Below are 18,989 nucleotides of genomic sequence, written 5' to 3'. Positions count from 1 at the left end.
AATGGCATCATCAGCTGATTCGTGTTCCTGGCTGCGGGCTTTTGCCACTGTTTTTAAAATAGTTTTTAACATGTCAGTGAAGAATGAAAAATCTTCCCACTTTTATTTTATTTTCTCATATTACATTACACTACACATGTACCAAAACCACCACCCTTTCCCCCCATATCTTTATATATCGTCCATCAATCATATTTATTCTTTTCGTTCTCCTCCCACTTCCCTCCGCCCCAACTCAATTTCCTTCCCATTATATAAGTTACAGTAATCTTTGCATTCTATAATCTTCTCAAATTATCTATGTATTCTTGTTTTCTTTCTTTACATTTTTTTCTTCCATCTAATACTTCACATTTTAATCTAGGCATATTAGCATATCTTTTTTGAGCTATACTTTACCATATAATCATCAAAACATTTCCACTCCTTTTTTAATGTTTGATTTGACTGATTTCTAATAATAGCCGTTAATTTTGCCAGAACTAAATACTCATTTAATTTACAAACCCATTCCTCCTTTGTGGGTATAGTTTGTGATTTCCATTTAGTAGCTATCACTACTCTAGCAGCTGTACTTGCGTATAGGAAAATCCACCCCCCCCCCGGTGGTATCTCTTCATCTAACAATCCCAGAAGGTATGCCTCTGGTTTCTTTGTTAATGATATTTTCAACATCTTCTTTAATTCTTCATCTACTACTGTCCAGAACTTCTTAAATTCCTCACACCTCCACCACATATGTATTGTTGTTCCTATTTCTTCCACTTTTAAGTTTCTGTTTTATTTATTAAAAAATGTTTCTATACATCTAGCCTGTGTAGGAAATGTCTTAAGTGGCAAACAGCAAATATAAACACAAGAAAAATATAAAAGCAGAAAACGGTATAAGAAGCTCGCCACTTGTGTGAAACGCATCCAGCTCGAAAAGCTGGTTGATACCAGAAAGTCTTCAGAAGCTGTCTAAAAATAAAAAAGAGGGTGCTTGGTGGGTTTCTGTTGGGTGGGCATTCCACATTGCTGGACCAGCCATATAGAGCACTTGATTTCTTGTAGATGCCAAGTGGGCCTCATTCACATGCTGGAGAGTTAACAGCATTCCTCCAACAAACCTTAGCAATTAAGCTGGGATATTAAGGCTTAGGTGGAGTTTAAGGTATGGTGGACCCAAGTTGTTAAGGGCTATGCAAATCAATCAGTTCACGCAAAATGGCAAGCTATAGGCTTCAGATCCTGGTTTGTTGGTAGTAAACAAACCATGAGAGCCAGCGTGGTGTAGTGGTTAAGAGGGTAGACTCGTAATCTGGTGAACCGGGTTCGCTTCCCTGCTCCTATACATGCAGCTGCTGGGTGACCTTGGGCTGGTCACACTTCTCCAAAGTCTCTCAGCCTCACTCACCTCACAGAGTGTTTGTTGTGGGGGAGGAAGGGAAAGGAGATTGTTGGTTGCTTTGAGACTCCTTAAGAGGAGTGAAAGGCGGGATATCAAGTCCATACCTCCCCCCCTCCTCCTCCTCTTCTTCTTCTTCTTCTTCTTCATTAAGGTGCTGGGCAGGGTGCACGCATAATACTAAGCCATGGTTTAATAAAGCATACTTGATTTAGTATTATAGGAGCCTCAGTGACTTAGCGTGCTTTGAAGGAATTGTGGCACCTGAAGGCAATTTCACCGCCTTATCTCATATCGGAACCAACCCCGGACATTTGCCATGCTTTCAGAAATAGTTTCCAAGTGACAGAGTGGTTTTGGCAAGGAGAAATCCAAAAAGGCAACTGAGCGTCCAAGCAGCCCCCTCAGGCCAAACATTTTCTGTGCTTGTTAGGGAAGGCGGTACAGGAGTCTCCGAGGCACTGAAGCACGGCACAAGCCTTGGGAGGGGAAGGAAATGTGTTCAACACCTCAGTGCTCAAAAATAAAAGCAGGATGAACATAAGGGAAGCAGGGAAGAGAAGCCACACTGAGTCTGGTAATTGTCTACTTCAGCCACCTAAGAGCCAGGTCAGATGCTGCTTTTACACTGAACAGGCAATCTGCCTCTTTCTTCTTCTTCCACGTCCACAATACACAAACAAGTTTAGAAATTCAATTAATCGAGTCAATGCATCTTTAATAACTATTTTTTACATGAATATCTACTCATTCTCTCCCACCCCCCAATCTAATCCACCCCTGCCTCCAGTCTCCACTGAATGATTCTCTCCTTGCTATAAGGTAAAGGTACCCCTGACCATTAGGTCCAGTCGCGGACAACTCTGGGGTTGCGGCGCTCATCTTGCTCTATAGGCTGAAGGAGCCGGCATTTGTCCACAGGCAGCTTCCGGGTCATGTGGCCAGCATGACTAAGTCGCTTCTGGTGAACCAGAGCAGTGCACAGAAATGCTGTTTACCTTCCCTCCAGATCGGTACCTATTTATCTACTTGCACTTTGACGTGCTTTCGAACTGCTAGGTAGGCAGGAGCTTGGACCGAGCAATGGGAGCTCACCCCGTCATGGGGATTCAAACCACCGACCTTCTGATCAGCAAGCCCTAGGCTCTCTGGTTTAGACCACAGTGCCACCCGCATCCCACTCGCCACCCGCCTCCTTGCTATAGCTATCCATAATCATTACATCCCAGATTTTCATCTCTTGGAGAAAAGTATCAATTAACTATTAAAACAGGCCACTATCAACACGACAGACCAAAGCATATGGCAGAAGCTTCTGAAATATTGTGACGGTCATAGCCTGATATCCCAGTTTCTAGAACCACAGGAGGAGAGAGTTGCTCTTGTGCTCAGATCTTGCTTGTGGGTTTCCCGCAGGCATTTGCTCAGCCACTGTGAAAACAGGATGCTGGACCAGATGAGCCGTTGGCCTTGATCCGGCAGGCTCTTCATACATGTATTGTGCTTCGGGCAGCGGTCTCATAGACTATTCTCACGTTCGTGCCAACGTTCTCCTCTCCTTTCTGCAGATTGCCACCCTTCGTGTGCACAGTGCGTGGCAGATCTCCAGGACACAGGAAGCATCTGCTTGAAGTGCCAAAACCTCCATCATTTGCTCCTGAGAGAGCGCTGCTTGCCTGAGTGCCCCACGGGATATTACAAGGTTGGCGGGGAGTGTCGAAGTGAGTAGCATCTGGAAAAAAAAATGCCTTCAACCCTGTATACCTGAAGGAGCATCTCCACCCATATTGTTTAGCCCCAGACACTGAGGTCCAGCTCAGGTTCCCTCATTGCGAGAAGTGAGGTTACAGAGAACCAGACAGAGGGCCTTCTTGGTAGTGGCACCCACCCTGTGGAACATCCTCCCATCAGATGTCAAAGAGATAAAAGAACCACACAACTTTTAGAAGACATCTGAAGGCAGCCCTGCGTAGAGCAACCCAGCCAGAGGCCCACCATATGATTATGATTATTAATATACTGTCCTTTATCAGAAGATCCCAGAGTAGTGTACAACATAAAAATCACACTGCAGAGTATCAATGATGAAAACATAATTTAAAAAATGTATTGTTAGCCTAATAATACAATAGTCATCATAATGACAGTCTACTCCCCCAACACTTTCAGGAGGCAATAGATTATTTAATAGCCAAAGGGCTGGGTAAAGAGGAATAACCACCTCCACCTCCACCACAGTGGTGATACTCATTCATTCATTGAATTTAAATCCCATTCTTCAGATAGAGAGCAGATAGTGGCAAGCCTTTTCCCCTCCAGATGTTGTTGGACTACAGCTCCCATCATCCCTGCGCTGGCACACTGACTGGGGCTGATGGGAATCCGACAATATCTGGAGAGCAAAAGCTTCCCCCCTCTTTGTAACAGAGAGACCTGGGTTGCCCAGTGAGCTTCATGGCTGAACCAAGATTTGAATCCAGCCTCCTCCGCTCCAAACCCGAACACACTTTTCTCCCTGATGCACAGAGTTATGGCAACGCTCTTAATGGCCTGTTTGCAGAGAGGCTGCTTCTCATGGGCGTACGTTTCCACAATGTCTTTCCCCTCCAGAGTGTGACGCTTCGTGTAGAACCTGCCGAGGGGAGGGGCCTTCCTCCTGCACCTCCTGCGATTCGAACCTTGTTCTCTCACACATTGGCACGTGCGTCTCGGCCTGCTTCCTCGGTTTCTACAGGGATGAGAACCAGCATTGCAAACGTATGTCTTTCTGCTTAATTGCTTTATCTGTTTATTGCTTAAAGAAAGAAAACAACTGAAAGATTATTTAAATAAACATTGCAGGCTGTTATCAGGCTTGGCCAAACTTGGCCTTCCAGATGTTTTGGGACTACAACTCCCATCATCCCTAGCTAACAGGACCAGTGGTCAGGGATGATGGGAATTGTAGTCCCAAAACAGCTGGAAGGCCAGGTTTGGCCATGCCTGGATTAGATGATCCACCAGACCCTTTTCAAGCCTAAAATTCTATGATTCTAAGTTGCTGTGATTCAGATCCAAGCATATCAGCCTTGAAATAGCCTCTGAAACTGGGGTGGGGGAAGAGTTTTAAAAGAAGAAATAGCTGGATTTGGGGGAATTAACTTATATTTAAGAGCCTTCACAAAACAGGTTTGCATTTAAAAAAACAACACCTCATGTCAAGTAATGTTAATAAGACATACAGTGTAAATGCAGCTCTGTCTTAACTAGCTTACATTGCAAATTTATTTTGCCTTTTCTTTCTCATTTTGAATAATGTGTCACTGGTATATTTTGAGGTTTGCAAATGTGCCTCGTCAAACATCTAATCATTAGCTACTTCTTCGCACTGTTAATCCACACAGCTTCTTAGATGTGTTGCAAATGTGAATTAATTAAGACTTGTCACACAAAATGAGTCAGATGCTGCAGCATAGCGAATTAGGTATATAAGAGATTTTAGATGCAGGATCGTGGTGTCTCGGTGGATGAAGATTTGTGTGCCCTTAAGGGGCAAAGAATACCCAGTCATGAAAACCGTAGAGCTGCATTAACTCTAATAGTTCCCTTTCCTGACTCTTCAATGGGAATTCCATTCAAACATTTAGCAGGGTAATGTAGCATAGTCCACCTGAACTATTTAATGCTACGCCTTTCCCCTGATGTGCTAGCTTTCTTCATGCAGGGAGTTTCTGATATGCGGGCTGTTTTAATCAAGGGAAGTTTTTAATGTGTGACATTTTAATGAATTTTAATCTTTGTTGGAAGCCGCCCAGGGTGGCTGGGGAAACCCAGCTGCATGGGCGGGGTACAAATAATAAATTATTATTATTATTATTATTATTATTATTATTATTATTATTATTATCTCATAAGAGAACTGTGCTGCATGAACTTTCAAAACATTTGAACCACCTTGGAGGGAGACGATGGAAAGGAGACAACAAGAAATGGTTAAATGGTTCAATATTTATTGATTTAAAAGCTTTCATTTGACTTGGGTTCCAGGGCAGTGAAATAGACATATAATAAATTATTTATACCCTAGTGCAATAACAACAGAAATAAATGACAAAAGAGAGCAGATTAGACCATTATGCATTTGAAACGCCTTGGCGAAAAAAAAAGTTTTAGCCTGGCGCCGAAAGAATTGTTGTGCGGGTGTGAGTTGGGCCTCTTTAGGTAGGGTTGTGCTAAAGCCCAGGTGACCTCATTGAAGAAGTCGTCTCCCTTGTGGCTGAATTTCCCAGGGAAAAGGCAACTGAGGAAGGGTTTCAGTAGACGGCTAACAAAAATTACAGAGAAGTGCATACCTCTCTTCCTGAATGTGTTATTCACTTCTGTGTCATGGAGGGGAGGGGGACTGTGTGTGTGTGTGTGTGTGTGTGTATGGATAGCTGTTGACCCATTTAGGAAAGTCATTTGTGGCCTGGACTCAGTGTTGGGCAGGATGTTCGGAGTTTGTAGCACCGCAGGATTGGATAACTCTTTCTCTGCCTGTGTCCCCCCAACCTCTCCCTAGCCACCTTCCCTCACTTTATATAGTTTTGTAGCTGTTTGAAGTGTTCAAAGTGCTCTAAGTACAATAGCGCAGTAAATCATCATTGTTCTAGCATTTCAGACACTTATTGTTCCCATATTGTAGATGGGTAGGCCGAGAGATAATGGCTTGTCTCGGGCTGGTGGCTGAAGCTTGCTTTAAACCGGAGACCTCCCAGCTCGTGTTCTTAGCGGCTATTGTGCTCCAGCCGTTAAAAATAACTGCGACCAGTCATCTTGCTTTTTATCTTCCTCTACAGCTTGCAGTAGTCAGTGCCTGAGCTGCGATTCGGGGACCCGTTGCACGTCCTGCAAAGACCCGTCCCACGCCTTGCTCTTTGGCGAATGCCAGGATGACAGCTGCGCTCCACAGTATTACCTTGACTTCTCCACCAAGACCTGCAAAGGTGAAAGAAACAGACAGATGTTCTCGTCTTGGATCACAATAACAATGGTTAAGAGTCTAGTTTAAGTCACAGCGAAGCCTTCTTCACTCTCTCCTTCCAAACCCAATCCTTCCCACCCTTTGCCGCTCTCCTCGCTCACCCTGGTTATCTGCTTCCCTGGGATTCTGCTCCCAGTGAAAAACAAGATTATTGCAAATCCTTCCCTCGTACTGTAAATGATTGAGTAAGTGAGCCATCAAACTCTCTTCCGAGGGTCAAGAATTGCCATTTGCTCAGCTAGCGGTTCAGTCGGATGATGGGTGAGCTTAACTTGCTAAATCCCTCCTCCTCCCCCCCTTTAACATTTATATAAGATTTTGTATATTTGCTGGGTTTTTCTCTGATTTATAAATATTGCAAGGCTGACTATACATATTTCAAGAGAGAACTTTGAAGGAACAAGCCTGCAGCACATGCTGCCGGTTCCACATTTGTGTTTTCTGAGGAAGAAAATCAGGCCCAGTATGAATATTTTCTTCTTTCCCTTTTCATACCTTCATTATTATTATTATTTATTAAATTTGTATAAAGCTACAATGCAAATACACCATCATCAAAGATTACTGTGCATCACTCTCAGAAGGCTTGTTGTATAATTAACTAACCTGAAACACTGCGAGTCTTTTTAGCTATCCAAGGTGGAAGAAAGTTTAAGCTAAGGAACGGGGTCCTGTGACTCATAAGGGGCTCTTGAATCACTTTCATCTCACAGCAGGATATGAGCATATAGAGATGTGTAGAGTTCAGAATTCACTGCAAACTCTTTAGCAGTGAAATCAGGGGAGAGTCAAGAAGGACAGCTCTTCCCCTGCTAATTTTTACTATTATCCTAATTAGGGGTGAGGAAGAAATTCAGTTCAGTTCCCATTTCGATATGAAACGTCCTAATTTGCACTTCCTGAAACAGCACAGGAACCGAAATGGGGTTCTCTTTGAAACTCGCAGTTCTCCGAATTTTGCGATGCAGTTCTGTAGCCGAACAAGATGTGCAGAAATGTGTGTATTGGGGGGAGCATGCGTTAGAAATGTGCAAGTTAGTGAAAATGTGTGTATTGGGGGGAGCATGCGTTAGAAATGTGCAAGTTAGGGGAAATTGTTTGCAAAAATGTGCATATCAGGGTAAAGTTGCATACGAATAGATCAGGAGAAATTCGCACAAAAATGCTGATGAATTTTCATGGTGGCTTTTGAAAAGACACAAACCGATGGAGAAATGCAGAGAGCTGAACTTAAGGCTGAAAAAGGGAGAAACAGAAAGAAACCGAAATTGACACCCATCTATAATCCTAAATTCCTGCCCTGATTCCCAAGCTAACCTAGAATGTAAATTAAATCCTCAGGAGTTTGCCAGGCTGTATTTTTCCTGATGTATATTGGAGAAGGAGCTCAGGATTTTCAAAAGGAGTACTGAGCTGATGTTCCATGTGGCTGGAGGGTGTGGATTCCATGGGAGAAATACTTTTGCTTTGGCACAGGTTAAAAGAGCCCCCTGGCCCCCGTGACAAGTGATCTCTGATCTAGCTGCAGCACCCAGAACTACTTACCCTGGAGAGGAGCTACCCAGATGTTGTTTCAGCGCCACCAAGGGTGGCCTCCAGGAAGTGGAATGGTGTTGCACAGATTTTCAGCATGATGCCAGCCATTTAACATGCCAAATAGTTCTAAATGCTGCAGCTGGGGCTCGAGGGGCAATGTCAATTTGTACAGTGGCCCCATGTCCCCTCTCTCTCCTTCTCTTACGCCCACTTTCACTGTTTCTGCTCAAGCTTCTCTTGTCAGGGCATCCAAGGACAGCTCCACCTTCTTATTGCACATATGTTTTTGCACCCTGGCTCACCTTGAGGTCTGGAAAGCTAGAGTGCCAGTGCACCCTTGGTTTCTTTTTACAGCAGCCACCCTTCTTCAGCTTGCAGAAGGGGCTATTCTTAGACTCAGCAGGGCTCCCTCGTCATCCTCTCTGGGTCTATGTGACAATTGACTGATGAAGCTTCTATCTCCAGGGCAGGGCCATGCCACCCTGTTCCTCCAGGATTTTTGTGCTTGCTACATCCTGTGCTAGCTTCTCCCCCGTTCCACACCTCCATCGCCATTTCCTTCGCCAATATCCCATCCTCCGTTTATCCGCCTTGTAGATTGCAATCCACTTTGCTTCTCTGTATCGCACAGCAGCGGTGTGTGAAAGTAGACTGGGATAAATAATAATAATAATAATAATAATGATAATAATAATAATAATAATAATTTATTTATACCTTGCCCATCTGGCTGGGTTTCCCCAGCCACTCTGGGCAGCTCCCAACAGAATATTAAAAACACAATAAAACATCAAACATTAAAAACTTCCCTAAACAGAGCTGCCTTCAGATGTTTTCTAAAAGTCGGATAGTTGTGTGTTTCCTTTGTATCTGATGGGGGAGTTCCAGAGGGCAGGCACCACCACCGAGAAGGCCCTCTGCCTGGTTCCCTGTAACCTCACTTCTCACAATGAGGGAACTGCCAGAAGTCCCTTGGAAATGAACCTCAGTGTCCAGGCTGAACGATGGGGGTGGAGACACTCCTTCAGGCATACTGAGCTGAGGCTGTTTAGGGCTTTAAAGGTCAGCACCAACACTTTGAATTGTGCTCGGAAACATCTCTGGGTGATTAGCAGCAGATCAGCCAAAGTTGATCAACAAGAAAGCAGCATTTTCTTCTGAAATTAATCTGCTGGAATGAAGCAAGTTATCCAGGAATAGATTTCTATGTGAAAGGACTGGAGGTTGAGTTCAGTTGAGTTCTGGTGCTGGAAAATTTTTCCTAACCTCAGAATGCTCAGTGTCAGGGCGACAACAAGTTGGTGTGCTGCAGCGCAGCAGTCAGGACGAGATAAGCCAAGGTCAACAGTCCAGGTCGGAAGCCAGCCGAAGTCAGGTAACAGTATTGGGGTCAAGAGAAGCCGAAGTCAGAAACAGTCCAAGTCAGAACAAGCCAAGTCAGTCAGATACGAACCAGGAACACAGGAACAAGACGAGTACAGCAACCACGCGCCCAACACAATTGTTGCAGACGCAATGGAGTAGGGGAGTAGCTTTCTTAAGTAGTCGGCTCACTCCCACGCTTCCTATGAGCTACAGCTGTCTCTAATTGCTGCCTTCGCTTCTCAGCTCGGCGTTCTACAGCTGAGAAGGGAGGAGGAGAGGGGATCGGCTGATTCCGCTCTGGACTGGGACCTGCTCCTGCCCCCACTTCTTCCTCTAGCTCTGGTCTTTCCTCCTCCTCCCTATCAGATTCCTCCTCTTCTGAGGAATGCCGCCACCAGTCTTCCCCAGGTACGAATTCCTCAGATTCCTCTGTGGGTGCTGCCTTGTCAGGGGGGGCTTGCCACCACTCCTCCTCATCTGACTCGACCCTGACATCACCCCCCTCTCCAGAGCAGCTCTCCTCCTCCCAATCTGGTGGTCTAGGCCGAGTTGGGTGCTGCGCGTGGAAGGTTTTCTGTAGTGCTGGGGCATGGACAAGCTCTGCATCTTCCCAGGAGTTTGCCTCCGGCCCATACCCCTTCCAGGCAATGAGATATTGCAGCTTCCGCCGTCGCCACCGGGAGTCCAGGATCTGTTCCACTTCGTACTCCACTTCCCCATCCACCGTGACGGGCGGTGGTATCTCTTTGACAGGTTGATAGCGGTGTGCTGGTATCGCTGGCGATAACAGTGAACGGTGGAACACCGGGTGAATCCGCATTGTAGCCGGTAGGCGGAGCCGGAAGGCCACAGGGTTGATCTGCTGTACTACCTCGAATGGCCCCACTCTCTGTGGAGCTAACTTCTTGCAGCGACCTTTCTGCGGCAGGTCTCGTGTAGACAGCCATACCTTGTCCCCCACCTTGATATCTGCGCCAGGTTGGCGGTGAGCATCCGTCGTTCTCTTATAGTTCTCCTTGGCCCGTTCTAGCTGATCTCGTAGAAGCCCTTGTATAGCTGATAATTCTTCTACGAATTCATCAGCGGCTGGTAGCGGCAGTAATGATTCCGGAGACGGGAAGGCACGCGGGTGGAACCCATAGTTGGCAAAGAACGGGGACTGTTGTGAGGAGGCATGCAAGGCATTGTTATATGCAAATTCCGCCAAGGGAAGTAGACTCACCCAGTCGTCCTGCCGATAGTTAACATAGCAGCGCAGGTATTGTTGTAGTGTGGCATTGGTCCTTTCCGCCTCGCCATTGCTCTCAGGGTGCCGCGCGGAGGTCAAGCATACCTCCACCTTTAGCAATTGCATGACTTTCCTCCAGAACTGGGAAGTGAACTGGGCCCCTCTATCTGACACAATTTGACGGGGTAGCCCGTGCAGTCGGAAAATGTGATCAATGAACAACCGGGCTGTTTCTTGGGCGGTCGGCAGCGCCTTACAGGGTATGAAGTGGGCCATTTTGGTGAAAAGGTCTACAACCACCCAGATTACTGTCTGTTGTTGTGAGGCCGGGAGGTCAGTAATGAAATCCATAGCTATCGTCTCCCACGGCCCCTCTGGAGTAGGTAGTGGTTGTAGCAGCCCCGCCGGCACTTCTCGGGGTCGCTTGGCGCGCTGGCAAACATCACAGGCTCTGACGTACTCCCAGACATCCTTCCGCACTTGCGGCCACCAAAACTGACGCGTCACATGGTACAGTGTCTTGTACCTCCCAAAGTGACCAGCTGTCGGACAGTCATGACACTGGCGTAGCACCCTGGCTCGCAGTTCTCCGTCTGGCACATACAGAGCGTCTCTGTGATAGAGTAGACCATTTTCCTCCGAAAACAGTTCCATCCCGGGATTGCCTTCCCTTAGTGCTGCTAGTTTGTCCCTGGCGAACGGGTCTGCTGCTGTGTGGCATTGGAATTCAGAGATGGCCACGGCTGATCCCGTGGCTAACTGCAACTGGTGGGGTTGCAGAATGTGCCTCAATACCTGGTCTTGACTGGCATCCCCGTATTCTGGCTTCCGGGACAATGCGTCAGCTCCTTTATTCTGTTCGCTTGGCACATATACTACCCTAAAATGGAACCTGGAAAAGAACTGAGACCACCGGATCTGTCTCTGATTGAGGTGGCGGGCTGTCTGCCAGTATTCTAGGTTACGGTGGTCGGTACGGACCTCTATCAGGTGCTGGGCGCCCTCCAGGAAGTGCCTCCAGGCTGCGAAGGCATCTTTGATGGCTAATAGTTCTTTATCCCAGATTGTATAGTTCTTTTCTGAATCGTTCAACTTCCGGGAATGGAAGGCGCAAGGCCGCAAGAACCCTTCTTTGTCAGCTTGCAGCAACACTGCTCCAATGGCTCTATCAGAGGCATCGGTCTCTACTATGAAAGGCCGTCGGGGATCTGCATGGGCCAGGTACGCCTCGGCTGAGAACAAGGCCTTGAGGCGTACAAAGGCTTGTTGCGCCTCTTCAGTCCACTGAAACGGTTTCTTACCCCTCAAGCAATCAGTGAGGGGTGCCGTGAGCCAGGAGTACTTGGGCAGGAACTTCCTATAATAATTCGCAAACCCCAAGAACCGTTGAAGGTCCTTCTTTGTCCGCGGGGCCTGCCAAGAACGCACACTTTGTACCTTGGCAGGGTCCATTTTTATGCCCTCTGGGGTCAGACGATAACCCAAGAAGTCTACCGAGGAGACGTGAAATTGACACTTTTCTAACTTCGCATACAAGCGATGTTCCCTCAGCCTTTGCAGCACAGTCCGTACATGTTGCACATGCTGTGTCAGATTTTCTGAATAGATCAGAATGTCATCCAAATAAACCACCACAAACCGGTCTACCAGGTCTGCCAACACGTGGTTTATGAAGGCCTGGAACGTCGCAGTTCCCGATTGTATTCCGAAGGGCATCACCAAGTGCTCGAAGCTACCGTACCGAGTATTGAAAGTGGTTTTCCATTCATCCCCTTCTCGTATACGGATTAAATTGTAGGCACCTCGTAAGTCCAACTTTGTATAAAATTGTGCATCACGCAACCTCTCTAACAACTCACCAATGAGCGGCAAGGGGTAACGGACTGGAACAATGATGCGGTTCAACTTCCTGTAGTCCATGCAAGGCCTCAACTCAGAGGAGCCTTTTTTCTTCACAAATAGGACAGGCGCACCGCCCGGTGCCTTTGAGGGCCTGATGAACCCTCTGGCCAGATTTTTGTCCAAGAATTCCCGCAATGCCACCAGTTCTGTTTCGGACATTGGATAAAGCCGACTCGTGGGCAGTTGTGAGCCTGGAAGGAGGTCAATTTTGCAGTCGTACGGCCGATGGGGTGGTAACTGGTCCGCCTCCTTTTTGCAAAACACGTCTTGGAAGGCGTGGTACTCCACTGGTAGCTGACTCTCCATTCCTGTGAGAGTTCCCTCTTGTGCCCCCTGTGCTGCTGTTTCCCTTGCGACATTCCGCTTTCCCAGGCAATGATGCCGACAATACGCTGAAGCAAACACAAGGGAGCGCTGCCCCCACGCAATGGACGGGTCATGTTGCGTCAGCCATGGCATTCCCAGCACCAGCGGAGCCGCAGACATCTTGGCTAGATACAGGACTATTTGTTCTCGGTGTCCCGGTAACTCCAGCATCAAGGGTGCGGTGGCATGGGTAACAGCACCGGAGAGCAGGGGACGGCCGTCGATGGTGTGCACAGTCAATGGTACCTCCAACTTTCGAGTCTCCAGCCCTAGCTGCTGGGCTACGCCCTCATCTAGAAAGTTGTTTGAGGCACCTGAGTCGACCAAGCCCAACACTCGCACCTGGTGCCCATCTGGAAATCGTAGCAGTGCATTCAAAACCAGGCTTGGAATAGTTAACGGAGGAGGCGAAGGGGTAGGCCATTGTGGTTCAGAGATCCAAGCCCTTCCCAGCCCTGTGGCCTCTACCAGAGCTGGGAGTTGGTGTTTCCCTGTGGCTGGGGATTAGTACCAGACCCTTCCCCCACACCGGCTACAGGGCGAGAGCTGGCAACGCTCTTTGCTGGACAGTTGCGAACAAAATGACCCCCCTTGCCACAGTACAAGCAAAGTCGCTCTCTGCGTCGCCGCTCCTTCTCAGCCCCTGTCAACGGCCCCCGCACTGCCCCAAGCTGCATGGGTTCTTCAGCTGGCGGGTCAGAAGGACTTGCTCTCACCGGGCGGGGAGGTGCGAAGGGAAGAGGTTCCCCCTTCCCTGGTGGCCTGTGCGCCATCCTTCTTTCTCTCCTTCTCCCCTGCAGGCGTTCATCGATTTGGGCACTGAGTTGAATGGCGGCATCCAGGGAACTAGGGGGCCCGACCCTGGCCATCTCATCCAGTATGTCATCCTGGAGCCCCGCCTTGAAGTGCGCTAACAGGGCCTCTTCATTCCACCCCAGTTCCTGAGAGAGGAGGCAAAACTCCGTAACATAGTCCATTAAAGGCCCATCACCCTGCTGGAGCTGCAAGAGCTTCCGGGTGTTGGCTGCTTTCCTCTGTCTGTCCTCAAACATATTCGTCATGTCCTCCAGGAAACGGTCATAGTCCCTCAAGTGAGGGTGATTGCCCACCAGCATAGGTGTCACCCAACGCCTGGCAGTTCCTTCCAACAAACTGATCAAGAATGCCACTTTGGCCTCAGGAGAACCAAACTCTGCTTCCCTTACTCGAATGTACAGCATGGCCTGTGCCTTAAAAGCTGGAAACTCTTGCCTGTCCCCCTTGAATTTTGCAGGTGGTAACACAGGGGGAGGCCGAGGAGGTAGAACTCCTGCTGAGCCATGCTGTGCTTGCTGGGTGTTCACAGCAATAGTCAACTGTTCCACATGTCCTTGAAGCACCAGATTAGCTCGTAACAATTGCTGTACAGTCTCCTGCAGCTGGTCTATCTGTGCTTGTGGAGAAGGAGGAGGGGTTGTGGGAGACCCCCCAGCAGCCCCCTGTTCTGTCATACTCACAGAGCAAGAGGGTTTGTAGGCGTCTGCAATCTGTCAGGGCGACAACAAGTTGGTGTGCTGCAGCGCAGCAGTCAGGACGAGATAAGCCAAGGTCAACAGTCCAGGTCGGAAGCCAGCCGAAGTCAGGTAACAGTATTGGGGTCAAGAGAAGCCGAAGTCAGAAACAGTCCAAGTCAGAACAAGCCAAGTCAGTCAGATACGAACCAGGAACACAGGAACAAGACGAGTACAGCAACCACGCGCCCAACACAATTGTTGCAGACGCAATGGAGTAGGGGAGTAGCTTTCTTAAGTAGTCGGCTCACTCCCACGCTTCCTATGAGCTACAGCTGTCTCTAATTGCTGCCTTCGCTTCTCAGCTCGGCGTTCTACAGCTGAGAAGGGAGGAGGAGAGGGGATCGGCTGATTCCGCTCTGGACTGGGACCTGCTCCTGCCCCCACTTCTTCCTCTAGCTCTGGTCTTTCCTCCTCCTCCCTATCAGATTCCTCCTCTTCTGAGGAATGCCGCCACCAGTCTTCCCCAGGTACGAATTCCTCAGATTCCTCTGTGGGTGCTGCCTTGTCAGGGGGTCTTGCCACCACTCCTCCTCATCTGACTCGACCCTGACACTCAGAGGAACCTTGTTCTTTGATTCTAACCGCATTACTATTACTTTCACAATTATGCACATGGCCCCGGTTAATAGATCATGAGGTTCTAGTAACGAGCAGATTAGATCCGATAGTTCAGGCACGTCCAACAGGTAGATCGTGATCTACTGGTAGATCACTGGACGTCTGTGGTAGATCACTGGCTTCCCCCAAAGAAGCTCAACAACTTTGGCTCCCCTAAAAAATGCTCAACATTTTAGCCCTTCACCCCCCTCAAAACAGGGTTTTCCTCCTGCCTCAGAAAAGCTCAACAACTCTGACCTGAACCCCTGAAAAATGGGCCTTCCTCCTTCCTAAAAAAATCTCAACAATTTTGACCTGAACCCCTAAAAAATTAGGCTTTCCTCCTCCCTAAAAAAGCTTAACAACTTTGACCTGAATCCCCCCAAAGGGGGTAGATCACTGCCAGTTTTTAACTCTGTGACTAGATCACAGTCTCTTTGAAGTTGGCCACCCCTGGATAGTTCTAACTGGATAGTTCTAACTGCTAGATGGAGGCAGTAACAGCTAGATGGAGGCTTTGGACCCCATTTGGTGGGAACCACAGGTGTAGAGAACGGGATGCTAAACTAGATGACCCTTTGGTTGGATCCAACAGGGCTGTTCTTAGGTTCTTAAGCCCACCCCTGATGTATAGGACTTTGCGCTCTGTTGGTGCTGAATAAATGCTCAGCTCTTTTCACAGTGGCGTGGTTCTCTCACAGTTATTGCGTGCGTCTCCCAGGAGGTACCCAGCAGCTGCCTGGAGCAGCAGCTGAGATGTCCCTGCCTCCCTGTTATTAACTTTGCCACGCTCTCTTCCGAAATTCCTTTTCACTTCAGGGCAATGTCACCTTCATCATTGATTCGGCCTGCTTAATTAGCAGCGCTTGCGGGGAAATCCCAGAAGTCCGCAGGAGTGGAAGATAAGAGATTTACGGTTTAACCGTGGCAGGAGACGCCGTGGAGCAATGTCGGCCGACAGCAACTGCAAGCACCTAGAGGGAGCAGCCGTTGCGACTGCTTGACTGGACCTTTGAAAAGCAGCCTCCTGTGTTCATGTTTAACATAATTGGGGAATGTTAAACCCCAGAGAAAGATCTGTGTTATTCTAAGAACATCTCCTTAGGCATTTTCTCTCCTGCCTTGCATCTGTTCCACTGTTCTTTCTTTGCCCTTCACTGCATCTGCAGTCAGTACTGTTTGGTATGTTAAAATGGGTGGGTGGGAGGCAAGCAGACCGTGGGCTTTGCTTAGGATGTGTGTGTATTTTCTTCCTTCTTTGTATTCCAGAGTGTGACTGGAGCTGCAATGCTTGTAGTGGTCCCCAGAGCACCGATTGCTTGCAGTGCATGGAGGGATATATTCTCCATGAAGGTTCCTGTGTGGAGCATTGCCCTCCTGCTTTCTACAAGGAATCCGACACTTGCCAAAGTAAGTATCTGCTACTTTAGCTGCAAGGGTAAGTGTACTTGATTTCCTTTCTCGAGGACGCAGTGCACAAATGACCTCTGTCAGATACTTCTATGGAAGTTCACTAATTCCTTACTGGACAGATGGTGTCTTGGGGTCCCATTTGAGACAAGGCGGTGGGATGGTCCTCTGTCACTTTGCAAGACCAGTCGAGATTTTGCTTTGGACCTGGGTGGTAAAAGACACAAGCAGAGGGGGGAGAGCTCATGCTATGTCTTGTCTGGGTCTTTCCCCATCAGCTCATTGGTGAGAAGAGTATGCCAATCAGTTGCTGTCCTGTCCACGTGCCTTCATGGGAGCGTAGTAGCCCATGACTGGGGTGAGAGATCTTTTACAACCCAAGGGCAGCATTCCATCGTTGGCAACTTTTCGAGGACCGCATATCTGTAATGGGCGGGGCCAGGTGCGAAAGTGGGCAGACCTTTTCCCCTGCATTCCAGTGGGTTGGACTAGATCACCTTTGGGATTCCTTTCAACTGTACAATTCTATGATTCTATGACTGTTATTTGTGTAGAGCAGGCTGCATTGCTGTAAGGCAGAAGTAAGAGATTACCACCCCATCCTTCTTCCAGGCAGTATCAATGTAGTGAGGCAGTATCAAAGGGATTAGATGACCTGATTCACTAGTGCAGAGGTAGGGAGCCTTAAGAGGTTTGGGTAAAATCCTGCTGACCTGTGGACCTGGGTTCTCCATTCCTGCCCTGGTTCCTCTACTTGCCAAATGAGGTTGCTGCCAAGTCAAGGAAACTAGTTACAAGGAGAAGGCATGCCTGGATTAAGGCGCCCCCCCCCCCCAAGGCAAAGTGAGATAGAGCAAAGTCAGCCTGTTGGGTGTTGTCAGGGAACTGTCCCCGGTGCAGCGCAAGGTGGTGGAAGGGCTCTCGGGATGCTACAGAGAGCCCCTGTCCCACCTGACCAGCAGCACCTCCTCTGGCAGCCGAGGGAGCAGCGAGGCTTCGAGTGGGGAGGGGCAGGCTTTTCAGGGTATAGAGGGAGAAAGCTCTGAGGATGCTGAAGAGCCCTTGCACTCCTCTCACTCAAGGGGCAAGGAAAGAGCAATGCAGCTTCTGGCACCCCAAAGTCGACGATGGGAGGCGGGGTTTCCATATACTGAAGCTCTTTTGTTGGGGTCAGAACTGGAAGGGGTCATTCCCGGATTCTGACGATGCTTGATACAGACATGAACTTATTAGCTCTGCACTGTACATAGTTTGCACAATAAAACTCTTAAAGTAAACCCAGAGTTTTGCCTGCTTACTCATGAGCAACCAACAGAGGACCTTACAGGTGTGTTGGTGAGAGTGCTGAGCTAAGACCTGGAATACCCAGGTTCATATCTCTGCTCATCCATGAGGCTGACTGGGTGGCCTTGGGTTAGTCTTTCAATCTGATCTACTTCACAGGGGTGTTGTGAGTCTAGAATGGAGAGGGGGAGAACCATGTATGCTTCCTTGAGCTCCTTGGAAGAAAGTGGGGGTACATGTGAAATACATAATACTAATACAAATGAGATGTGGGACAGATTTGCTCGGTGGCTAGAACTGGGAGCATCAACTGCAGCAACAACAGATTTCTGTTCTTACTGATACCAGAGAGCAAGTCCAACTTGGAAGCTTTTCTATAGTTCAGAGCTTGCTGTATGACCTGTTTCAACCCACTGATGTTTCAGGGCTTGTCACCCTGTAATTCCTCACTTTGGTGGTAGGCTGCTCTGAGTGAATCCCCCCCCCCCCGACACTCCTCAGCCTCCAGACTCATGGTCTGAATCTGTGAATTCTTGTCCTGACACCATCTGACTGTAGTGACAGAGGTATCCTATTCGGAGTGGCAGTTCTGCCTTCAAATGAGACCTGTCAATGTGATCCCTGCTATGCTTACAGCGTTTTGGGTTTACAGTGCCTGTCTGTTGTGATTTAGGACATACAGGAACAGTAAAGAGCCCATTACTCAGAAAAGCTTCGCCACAAATTTGCCCTGTCACCTCAAGACCTACAACAGCATTTAAGCTGGCATATATCTATAATGTTCTTCTGAGGCTTGGGATCGTGAAGGAAAGTGGTAACGGATGCAAAGCCCTGTCCAGGTCCAGGCAGATCAGCACCCTGGACAGCTCCCAGTAGGACCTTATATCTGCACTTGGCTTAAGAGTCCTCTGAAGCCTTAAAAAGTTGACATGTCTGGACCTTCTAGTGGCTCCACCCTTGGCTCTACCTTGGGAGACCTGTTTGCAGTATTTAAAGGGCCTGCAGTCACATCCTCCTGCAAAGTTGTGGAGCAGGAGAGGCTGCAGGAATGTCACACCCCAAGGATGGCAGGAGAGCCATGTCCTCAGGGTACCAAAGAGGTGGGTGCTGATGATGGCTCCCCTTGAGTGGTGGGACTGGTGCATCGCCTGAATCTGAGTTCTCCTGAGGGCAAAACTGGGACCCTGAGGCAATGTCCACCTGCACTTGAGCTAGGCATCCAGCGCTGTCTGCTTGTGCTGAGTGGCTTCTGTCCTGCCAGCTCTAATCATCCAGTAAGGTAAAGGGACCCCTGACCGTTAGGTCCAGTCGCGGACGACTCTGGGGTTGTGGCGCTCATCTCGCTTTACTGGCCGAGGG

General features: G+C 48.4%; 1 protein-coding gene across 1 annotated transcript in view; it reads left to right on the top strand.

Moving 5' to 3' along the window:
* The window catches only part of FRAS1 (Fraser extracellular matrix complex subunit 1), a 306,274-nt gene that overhangs the window by 190,801 nt on the left and 96,484 nt on the right, over positions 1-18,989 (top strand). Inside the window, exons 20-23 of the mRNA XM_033159574.1 lie at positions 2,956-3,108; positions 3,998-4,144; positions 6,205-6,351; positions 16,206-16,346. Coding sequence (XP_033015465.1) covers positions 2,956-3,108; positions 3,998-4,144; positions 6,205-6,351; positions 16,206-16,346 — 588 coding nt within the window. The remainder of the gene's footprint in view (positions 1-2,955; positions 3,109-3,997; positions 4,145-6,204; positions 6,352-16,205; positions 16,347-18,989) is intronic.

The sequence above is a fragment of the Lacerta agilis genome, chromosome 9, assembly GCF_009819535.1.
Source record: "Lacerta agilis isolate rLacAgi1 chromosome 9, rLacAgi1.pri, whole genome shotgun sequence".
Classification (NCBI taxonomy): domain Eukaryota; kingdom Metazoa; phylum Chordata; class Lepidosauria; order Squamata; family Lacertidae; genus Lacerta; species Lacerta agilis.
Note: the sequence above shows the minus strand (reverse complement) of the source record. Positions and strands in the feature narration are given on the sequence as shown.